Raw genomic sequence first — 11,587 nt, 5'->3', positions numbered from 1 at the left:
GAAATGAAGGGATTGTGTTTTAAAAATGCTTTAGTTCCTCACATTTTTATGCAATCATTTTGTTCAACCCACTGAATTAAAGCTGAAAGTCTGAACTTCAACTGCATCTGAATTGTTTTGTTCAAAATTCATTGTGGTAATGTACAGAACCAAAATTAGAAAAATGTTGTCTCTGTCCAAATATTTATGGACCTAACTGTATTTTGCCTAAAGTTAAAGAAACGCAGGCAATTAATAAAGCTGCATTTATTGGTATAAAATGTGTGATTCTTAAACTCTCAATTTTCATTCACCCCACAATCAAGTTCTAACCTTCCTTAGAGCAATATCATAATTACAGCACTAAAGATTAATCCTTTAGCATTAAGTCATGAATCAATATCTCATCTCATCATCTCTAGCCACTTTATCCTTCTACAGGGTCGCAGGCAAGCTGGAGCCTATCCCAGCTGACTACGGGCGAAAGGCGGGGTACACCCTGGACAAGTCGCCAGGTCATCGCAGGGCTGACACATAGACACAGACAACCATTCACACCTACGGTCAATTTAGAGTCACCAGTCAACCTAACCTGCATGTCTTTGGACTGTGGGGGAAACCGGAGCACCCGGAGGAAACCCACGCGGACAACATGCAAACTCCACACAGAAAGGCCCTCGCCGGCCCCGGGGCTCGAACCCAGGACCTTCTTGCTGTAAGGCGACAGTGCTAACCACTACACCACTGTGCCGCCCGCGGTCATTTATTTATTGAGGAAAATTTTCCAATATTACATATCTGTGAGTGGCAAAAGTATGTGAAGCTTTGCTTTCAGTAATCAATATAATGAACGCATAATATTTAGCAATACTGAAAGTTATGGTTCACTAAACGATGGAGTTGTCCATTTCACTCTCGGAGTAAAACGCACACTGGCAGGACAAATGAGTACACATTACTAACACGTCTACAAGAAATTCGCGTAGGCTGCCATCTCGCATGGGATGCGTTGTTTGTTCCCAAACGGTCCCAGAGTGCACCGCGCCAAATCCAAAATGGCGGTATCCGTGAAACGGCTGATTGCCTAATTTAAAAATGTAATTTACATGCAGTTTATATGTTTTTTTTTCTCTTACATGTATCCCCTTAATCTGTAATTTTAATCCATATCCTCCCTGAGAGTTTATACATTTCCCTTTGTTTAATTAAAAAAAAAAATTCTGACAAATCCCGCCCCTCTGCGCTGTGATTGGCTCGTGGTACAGACTGACATGCAGTCCGCCATGTTTGCTGTATGAAATATAAACCAATCATATTGCAGGGAATGAGCTCGGTCGGAATGCGGATGGGGAAAACATACTGTTGGGCGGAGGCTAAAATAACACGCTCTCCGAAGTGACGTTTTTCCTCCATGATCCGACAGTTTGTGTTTTTGTTTGTTTGTTTGTTTGAGTGATCCATAAAGGAGATGTTTGGCTACATTTAGAAGTTAATCAGCAAGTGACTTTTAGCAGGATTTCACCGAGTGAACATGGAGTTGCTCGGTGTGTTGCGTGTTTCTGTTGTGGTGTTGTTGAGCTGCATGTCAGTCGGTAAGTTCAGTTTTATTAGATATAGTGCATTTCTGCAGAGTTAACTGTCTTTTGAAAAACAGGAAAGTGCCCGAGGCGAGTGAAAGTAAACATAATTAATGTAAACATAATGGGACAAAAATAAAACAGCAACTAGAAGTGTAAAGGTATTGTTGTAAACACTGATGGAGTACTTTAAGATCTGAGTAGCTTAATTATGCACTTTATACTGCTGCAGGACTTCCTGTCACCACACACACACACAGAGATTAGAGTTCAAAAAAATACCTAATTCTTGGGTATTCTACGATTCCTACCATAAACTCTATCACTGCTTTGTTAAAGTGGCTCAAAAATCAGTTTAGAGCTTTTTGTACACGTTCCTTTGTGTTATAGACACCAACATTATATTTATATTATGTTATGTATATCCAGGGAGTTCTGGTTTATTAAGTCTATTCATAAATAATGAACTGATAAACACCATTTCATATGTTATGTGGTTAAGTGGGTGGGGGGGATGTACAGTGTCCATTCATATTTACAGTGTTTATACTGTAGTGGTTAGCGCTGTCACCTCACAGCAAGAAGGTCCGGGTTCGAGCCCTGTGGTCGGCGAGGGCCTTTCTGTGCGGAGTTTGCATGTTCTCCCCGTGTCCGCGTGGGTTTCCTCCGGGTGCTCCGGTTTCCCCCACAGTCCAAAGACATGCAGGTTAGGTTAACTGGTGACTCTAAATTGACCGTAGGTGTGAATGTGAGTGTGAATGGTTGTCTGTGTCTATGTGTCAGCCCTATGATGACCTGGCGACTTGTCCAGGGTGTACCCCGCCTTTCGCCCGTAGTCAGCTGGGATAGGCTCCAGCTTGCCTGTGACCCTGTAGAACAGGATAAAGCGGCTAGAGATAATGAGATGAGATACTGGGTACAGCAGGTCTGTAAAGGTTTTATAGTCTTGTAGTTCTTACTAGTGCTTTAGGAAGTCTGAAACTGGGCTTGCACAGAAAGCCAGTATAGATGAGGCTGAATATGAAACTCAGAAAACACAATCCCACCAGCACAGCGCTGATGACCCAACCAGCCAGGAAGGCTACTGCAAAGTGACAGAAAGAAGAATAAAAATGTATCATGAGGCACAACCAAAGGCAGTACAGTGTATTTCAGGCAAAATGTAGGTTTTATGTCTGGTACTGTTTAAAAAAGGATAAAAATAGTCTGCATTTAGGCAAATGGTAATTTTTTTTTTTTTTTAAATGGGAATTTTTTTTTTTTAATACTGGCATGTTACTATCCCCCCCCCCCCCCACACACACACACACTGCTACTTTCTTGATCATAAATTAACCCTCTGTTCTAACATGGAGCAACAATCAAGAATTTCCCCCTCTTATTGCAAGCACAGGGATAAGTGTCTGGAGTGAGGTTTACACCCCATTCCTTTCAAACCATTTCTTTTGTGGATGTTCATGTTTTCTGTTTTAAATTACAGCATGAAATTGTGTTGTGCTTTTTCAGTGCTTGTGCACATACATATTGGCTGGTGTTGAGTGGTATATCAAATATGAGTCAAAGACGAGTTCAGTATCATGATAGCTGAATGGAATATATCTGATATACCATGAAAAAAAGCCTATTATTATTATTATACATTCCTTTAAGGTGTTCAACGCGTCTGTCTTTCAAAATTCTCTGTCTTCCATATTTAACAAAGGAAACCTGGTGGCCATGTTTGTTTACAAATTGTCACAAACACTCGCTAGCATGGAAGTTTTACGTCTCCGATGTGTGACATCATGTTGTCTCGACAACCATGCAATATCGTAAACCATATTTAACGCTCATTCTCCATTGGGTAGAGTGATGCAATGATATTTCATGCTATCAAACCAAATGAAAGAAACCTGCTAGAAGGGAATAGAATACATGTCTTTATTCCATCAAAAAAGTGTCCTGTATGTATAATAATAATAATAATAATATAAAATATTTGTGGAGTTATCCTCACTTTCATTTTATTGAGAGTCCATTTTGCAGCGACTCATCCTGTACTAGTCTTGTGTTCCTCCAATTAAAAGCTCTGTAGAATGTATAAGTCCCGCCCCTGGGAGGTCTGCAGGAGCAGCTCATTAGCAGCAAACACTGCTCGACAGTGTGTTATTGACTGAGTTTTCTGCACATTATTCCCTTTTCCAGTTATCCCATAGTTGGAGAAAAACTGGTTTCAGTTTATTCATTTTGAAGCTGGCGTAGTGGAAGTTGGCGGTTAATACATTACAAGCATTTAGCAGAAGCTCTTATCCCGAGCAATGTGCGACAGGACCGTGACATACCCACAGCAGTGGGCAGCCTGGGGAGTAGTTACTCAAGGGCATTTCAGCCATTCCTCTCAGTCCAGGTAGTTGAACTGATGACCTTTTGTTCCCAAAGCTACTTCTCTAACCTTTCAGCCATGACTTCCCCATATTACGTTACAGGCGCTCTTCAGAGGGAAGTTGTACTAGCTTGGGGCTGTTCAATAGCTATATTTACATACACACTTTACTTTTAAGTTCTGTCATAGTTCACATTGAAAACAAGTTCTCCACTGTGGTCCAGTTGAGCTTGAACCATTTCGAGAAATGTATGTCACCATGATTTTATGTCAAGACGGAGAGCATGTGCAGAAAGAACGCAGACAGGAAGTAATCAGATTAAATCATTGCACTATCCATCTGCACCTGACTTTAAATTTCAGTAGGTTTTGGTCTTTTTATTCTGATTGAGGTGTTTGTTAGTGAACACTAAGACTTTTCATATGTTATGTGGTTAAGTGGGTTAGGAATGTTAGGCTTTAGGCTCAGTGAGGGGTCCTTGTTTGAAAACCATCCCGCCTGTATATAGTGCTTCCTTCCTCTTTTATTCCTTTCTTCTGCTTGTTTCATTGTTGTTCTCTGTAGAATAATAGAATGTACTAATGTCCAGTATATGTGTATACATGCAGTATTGCTATGCAAAAGTCTTAGAATTTCTGTAAACAATGATGCATTTGAAATTAGTGTGGAGATGTACAGTCATGTGCAAAAGTCTTAGTCACATGTAAAGAAATGCTGTGACCAAAATTGGCTTAAAAATAATGAAATGAAATGTTTCAACATTAAAAAAGCATACTATAAACAGCAGTAAGCTGTAATAAATGAAATGAAGTCAATATTTGGTGTGAGCCGACCCTTTGCTTAAAAAAAATAATAGTAGTCTCCGGTACAATGAGTGCAGTTTTATAAGGAAATGAGCTGTAGGTTTTACTGAGCATCTTGCAGAACCAGCCACAGTTCTTCTGGACACTGTCACGCTTGCTTCTTAATCTTGCACCAAAACCCAGTAGCCTTCATGATGTTTTCTTTATTTATTTATTTTTTTAATCTGAAAAGCACTCTCTTATTGAATATGCTGCTCAGATACAATTTTTTATTTTTTTTCCCTGTAAAAATTAATTTTGTGCTGGAAAACGAATGTTTGGAACTCTCAAATGGTTTTTGTACTGACGTGATAATTTAGGGCGGCACGGTGGTGTAGTGGTTAGCGCTGTCGCCTCACAGCAAGAAGGTCCGGGTTCGAACCTCACGGCCGACAGGGGCCTTTCTGTGTGGAGTTTGCATGTTCTCCCCCTGTCCGCGTGGGTTTCATCCGGGTGCTCCGGTTTCCCCCATAGTTTAAAGACGTGCAGATTCGGTACAATGGGGCCACTGTAATTGGCGCAGGCTGTTGTGGTTTCCCATGCCATGATGTATGTGTACACATATATATAGATCTTCCTATGGCAAAAGCTAAATTAATTAAAATAAATTAATTAAAATAAATGAATTAAAATAAATGAATTAATTAATGTATAAGTCATAAAATAGAAATCTATAGCAAAGTTTGTATGGGAAAAAAATGAGGGGTCCTTGTTTGAAAACTATCCCACCTGTATATAGTACTTCCTTCCTCTTTTATTCCTTTCTTCTGCTTGTTTCATTGTTGTTCTCCGTATAATAATAGAATGTACTAATGTCCAGTATATGTGTATACATACAGTATTGCTATGCAAAAGTCTTAGAATTTCTGTAAACAATGATGCATTTGAAATTACTGAACATAAACATTTCTGTATAAAAGAATCTACAATAAAGAGTAGTAAACTAATAAAATGAGCAACGTTGGTATTTAGCCTGCCATCCCTTTGTTTTGTAAAGTCATCAGTTGTCTCAGGGACAGTTTGTGCAGTTCTATAAAGAAAAGAGCTATGTTGGACTGAGCTTCTTGGATCTCTGTAGTTCAAGATTCCTTTGTCACTGCACTGTACAGTACAGTGAAATTGAAGCAAGCAATCCAGTTGGTGTATTCATACAAACACTTAGTATTAAGGGAAAAAAAGGGGGGGGGAGGATGTTAGATCTGTACAAGATAAACATTCAAGCAAAAAGATAAACATATCAATACAAGAACTGCTTAAAAATGTAATTCTACAGTGGTGCTTGAAAGTTTGTGAACCCTTTAGAATTTCTATATCTCTGCATAAATATGACCTAAAACATCAGATTTTCACACAAGTCCTAAAAGTAGATAAAGAGAACCCAGTTAAACCAATGACAAAAATATAATACTTGGTCATTTATTTATTGAGGAAAATGATCCGATATTACATATCTGTGAGTGGCAAAAGTATGTGAACCTTTGCTTTCAGTATCTGGTGTGACCCCCTTGTGCAGCAATAACTGCAACTAAAAGTTTCCGATAACTGTTGATCAGTCCTGCACACCGGCTTGGAAGAATTTTAGCCCATTCCTCCGTACAGAACAGCTTCAACTTTGCGATGTTTGTGGGTTTCCTCACATGAACTGCTCACTTCAGGTCCTTCCGCAACATTTCGATTGTCTTAAGGTCAGGACTTGGCCATTCCAAAACATTAACCATTGTTTGGTAGAATGACTTGTGTGCTTAGGGTTGTTGTCTTGCTGCATGCCCCACCTTCTCTTGAGATTCAGGTCATGGACAGACGTCCGGACACTTTCCTTTAGAATTCGCTGGTATAATTCAGAATTCATTGTTCCATCAATGATGGCAAGCCGTCCTGGCCCAGATGCAGCAAAACAGGCCCAAACCATTATACTACCACCACCATGTTTCACAGATGGGATAAGGTTCTTATGCTGGAATGCAGTGTTTTCCTTTCTCCAAACATAACGCTTCTCATTGAAACCAAAAAGTTCTATTTTGGTCTCATCTGTCCACAAAACATTTTTCCAATAGCCTTCTGGCTTGTCCATGTGATCTTTAGCAAACTGCAGACAAGCAGCAATGTACTTTTTGGAGAGCAGTGGTTTTCTCTTGCAACCCTGCCATGCATACCACTGTCGTTCAGTGTTTTCCTGATGGTGGACTCATGAACGTTAACATTAGCCAATGTGAGAGAGGCCTTCAGTTGCTTAGAAGTTACCCTGGAGTCCTTGGGGACCTTGCCGACTATTACACGCCTTGCTCTTGGAGTGATCTTTGTTGGCCCGACCACTCCTGGGGAGGGTAACAATGGTCTTGAATTTCCTCCATTTGTACACAGTCTGCCTGACTGTGGATTGGTGGAGTCCAAACTCTTTAGAGATGGTTTTGTAACCTTTTCCAGCCTGATGAGCATCAACAATGCTTTTTCTGAGGTCCTCAGAAATCTTTGTTCGTTCCATGATGCACTTCCGCAAACGTTTGTTGTGAAGATCAGATCCCTGTTCTTTAAATAAAACAGGGTGCTCACTCACACCTGATTGCCATCCCATTGATGGAAAACACCTGACTCTAATTTCACCTTCAAATTAACTGCTAGTCCTAGAGGTTCACATACTTTTGCCACTCACAGATATGTAATATTGAATCATTTTCCTCAATAAATAAATGACCAAGTATAATATTTTTTGTCTCATTTGTTTAACTGGGTTCTCTTTATCTACTTTATTTACTACAAATTACTACTACAACTGTTATTACTACTACTATTACCACTGTTACTACTACTATTGCTGTTACAACTGCTATTACTACTATTACTACCATTTGCCATTACTACTGTTACTACTATTCCCACTACTACTGTTGCTTCCAATATTACTATGGTTGCTATTACTGTTGCTGTTTCTATTACTGAAATTCTGTGCAGTTAATTTCCATCTCAACTAGTGTTGCACCGATACCGATACCAGTATCGGGCGGGGCCCCGATCTGGCACTAAAATGGTGGTATCGGTATTGGCGAGTAGCAAGAAATAGGGCGCCGATACCATTTACCGATGCTAGTATGACACTTGAACGCAGCCTTCTCTCTCCCGACACTCACTACACTCTGTGTTGTGTGATCACACGTGATCACTGTGCATGCCTGACAAGCACGCCAAGCAGCTATTGCTATAGACCTGCTCCAGACCAATGAGAGCGGGCCAATAGCCGCTCTTCGGCCAATAGCCGCTCTTAACCAATACAGGGGCAGCTTTTTCATGCGGAGGAAAAACAAACCACGAGAAGAAAATGTCGGCGGTCTGGATATATTTCAGCATAGAAACTCCGGCGAGTACAATGGCTACATGCAAGATTTGCGGCCTGAAAGTTTCGAGAGGTGGAGTTAAATCGGCCAGTTTCAATACCTCGAACCTGATAAAACATTTGAAGACGAAACATGTGAACGAACACAGAGTTTCTACTGGATTCACTTTGTATTAGTCTTTTTCCTGTTTCACAAAGGTAAGCAGCAGCCTGACAAAGCCATGATAGCAATGATTTTACATCCAAGTATGCAGCTCTTCATATATATATATATATATATATATATATATATATATATATATATATATATATATATATATATACACACACATTTCAAACGGAGTGGTATCGGTATGGTATCGGTATCGGCCGGTACTGCACAGCCAGGTATCGGTATCGGGGCCAAAAAAATGGTATCGGTGCAACACTAATCTCAACTAACTTACTCATCTTACTACTACAGGGCTTGACATTTAAGGATTGCCCGGGGCAAGTGAAACATGCATTTGGGCAGTGGGATATGTCCCTGACGTGGCCGACCGGGCAAGTTGGAATGAGCATGTATTGCGAACTAGCACAACAAAAATTAGGCTTTTTTTTTTTTTTTTAATCTTTTTCAGTTCCTAAAAGCGTCCCTCACTACATATCTGCCATTTATGTCTTGGCTGTTTTCTTAGTCTCGGTTTTATTTACTGCTTTGCAAATTTTTATATACCCCTGCTGTTGTAGTATGGGACGCGTACTGTTTATAGACCACTTGTGCATGACGTCATGCATCACATGATAATTACAGCTGGGATCAGACAGACTCCGTCTTTAATGTAAGGAAGGCTTAATCTGTCTTCAGTATGGTTAATTTTTGTGCTGTTTTTGCTTGTTCAAACAGAGAAATAGATAAAAGGCATTACCGTCTCCCTGCTATCAAGAAAAATGTGAACAAATAGAAGCAAATGCTTCAAGAGCAATGAGGAAATGAGTGGTTAAAGAATACGAGGAGATGAGCTCAGTCAGAAAACTCCAGAGAAATTCATGATTGTATTTAAAATGTATTTTAGAAAAATGGAAAGTCGGAAGTGAGGATGGAAGAGTTTGCTTAAGAATCTCGTGTTTTGTTTTGTTTTCTGCTCTCATGAAGTTAGCTCCTTCATGAAGGTGTTTGATCATCTTACAGGTGAAGCCGCTTCCTTATTCGACACAGAAAACCCAAATTGGTTTCAAACAACTCGGGCGTAAAAAAAAAAACTCAACAAGGAGCAACCTGCACAATATGTCCTGAAAGAAAAGAACAGATTAAGATCAGAGAGAGCTGGAGCTTTGTTTCTGTTATCAGAGGAACACAGTCCTGTGCAAAATATTTATATATCGTGTGGTGGTTTTTTTTTGTTCTTTCATCCACCTCTAGGTTTATTTAAAAAAAAAAAAAACAACAAACAAAAAAACACCATGCTGCGTCATAACACAGCTACCCTAATTCAGTTATAGGTTGCCAGGTCTGTATAAAACACCCACAACCAACACACTAAACATCTCATCTCATTATCTCTAGCCGCTTTATCCTTCTACAGGGTCGCAGGCAAGCTGGAGCCTATCCCAGCTGACTACGGGCGAAAGGCGGGGTACACCCTGGACAAGTCGCCAGGTCATCACAGGGCTGACACATAGACACAGACAACCATTCACACTCACATTCACACCTACGCTCAATTTAGAGTCACCAGTTAACCTAACCTGCATGTCTTTGGACTGTGGGGGAAACCGGAGCACCCGGAGGAAACCCACGCGGACACGGGGAGAACATGCAAACTCCACACAGAAAGGCCCTCGCCGGCCCCGGGGCTCGAACCCAGGACCTTCTTGCTGTGAGGCAACAGCGCTAACCACTACACCACCGTGCCGCCCACACACTAAACAGTTATTTTAAACTCAAACATTATCCTGTCTGTCATGAGGCAGCATGTTGTTTTTTTTTTTTTTTTTTTTTTTTAAACTTGGAGATGAATAATGTAATAAACAATATATAAATATTCTCAAACACTGTCTTGTTCAAATGTTTTGACACCCTATTGTTTTCTTCCCACAAACTTTTGTTATAGATTTCTATTTTCTGATTTCTACATTATCGAGTAACGAACCTACAGTCTGAGAGAGTTCTACGCAAACCCTGAACTTTACAACAGCTGCATGCATGTGAAATGGAAATAAATCGACTAAGGCAGGAAAAACTATTTTGGATAAAATTGTTAGTCCATTACAAGTAAAAGTAACCAATAACCAAACTTTTAATAATAAACTTAATCAGTAACCAAACTTCAACTCAATGTGGGATCTTCATTTTATGTTGCAATTCACAACTATTCTGTGGTTTTCCTAAAAAAAAAAAAAGTAGTACTTGCAAAATGGGAGGAAAGTGATAATATTGGGTGGCAAGTGGAAATTAACCCCCACTTCCTCCCCCAGGGCAAGTGGGTTTAAAAGTTAATGTCGAGCAGGGGTGTCACTCGGCCTTTTTTACTGGGGCACGTGCCCCAGTAAAAATCAGCTGTGCCCCAGTAAGAAAATGTTGAAAGATTTTTGTAACAAACTAGTTTCTTTGGCAGATCATTTATCTACTGTAAGTTGTAGGACAGAGTGTGTTTCAAACTTCTATCGCCTCTTCTTTCTAACTAATTTTCTGATTGGTCTGGGAGATTCTCACTATAAACATAGCGTGCATGTGGCGTGCCATGAGTCCATTTAGCCTACTGGAGAGATGAGTCTACTCTTTGGATGAGTCAGAGAACGGGCTCTGGATGAGTTAAGGTAGCGCAAAGTTTTTGTAACAAAACTAAGCAAACCATGTTCTAACAAACCCATTAAACTACATCGAATTAAACGATATTAAATTACTTTTCCAGATGGATATCAGACAATTCTTTTCACGAAGCAGAGACAGGGGCAGGGAAACAGTGACAGATGAGGAGGAGGATGAGGGAGGTAAGATTAAGGTTGTAGGCCATGTGCTAGTCAGTCATAACTAACCAGCTAAGTTCGTGAATCATGAGAGTTGAGGTGACACGTTTAGCATCAGCATGCATTAAAAGCCCAAATGCCAACAATAAATTTTTTGGGGACTGGGATGTGTTTTCCGTCTCGTTGACCTATTCCTCGCATAACTTCATCCACGAGAGCATGAGAATTATCCACTTTGCATAGGTTGGAGACAGGAACGTTAAGGTGCATTGTGCGGGGGGGAGCATTTTGTGTGTGTGTGTGTGTGTGTCGGGGGGGCAGTGCCCCAGTAAAGCTTGATTCCTAGTGACGCCCCTGATGTCGAGCCCTGTACTATTATCACCACAGCAACTATTATTACTATTATTACCACTATTACATCTGCTATATCTAATCTCACTACTCCTGTTGGTACTGTTATTACTACCACTTCGTACTGTTATTACTATTTCTACACTTATTGCTACCGCTATTACTACTGTTATTACTACAACAGCTATGTAAAGTAAC

The 11,587-nt window shown here is 40.2% G+C and overlaps 1 protein-coding gene across 1 annotated transcript in view; it reads left to right on the top strand.

Annotated features, from left to right (window-relative positions):
* The first annotated feature begins 1,313 nt into the window (after window positions 1-1,313).
* The window catches only part of LOC132891501 (interferon alpha/beta receptor 1a-like), a 46,311-nt gene continuing 36,037 nt past the window's right edge, over window positions 1,314-11,587 (top strand). The window contains exon 1 of the mRNA XM_060929137.1: window positions 1,314-1,571. Coding sequence (XP_060785120.1) covers window positions 1,511-1,571 — 61 coding nt within the window. The 5' untranslated portion in view covers window positions 1,314-1,510. The remainder of the gene's footprint in view (window positions 1,572-11,587) is intronic.

This window comes from Neoarius graeffei, chromosome 9, assembly GCF_027579695.1.
Source record: "Neoarius graeffei isolate fNeoGra1 chromosome 9, fNeoGra1.pri, whole genome shotgun sequence".
Lineage (NCBI taxonomy): Eukaryota > Metazoa > Chordata > Actinopteri > Siluriformes > Ariidae > Neoarius > Neoarius graeffei.
This window is presented reverse-complemented; position numbering and strand designations above follow the sequence as displayed.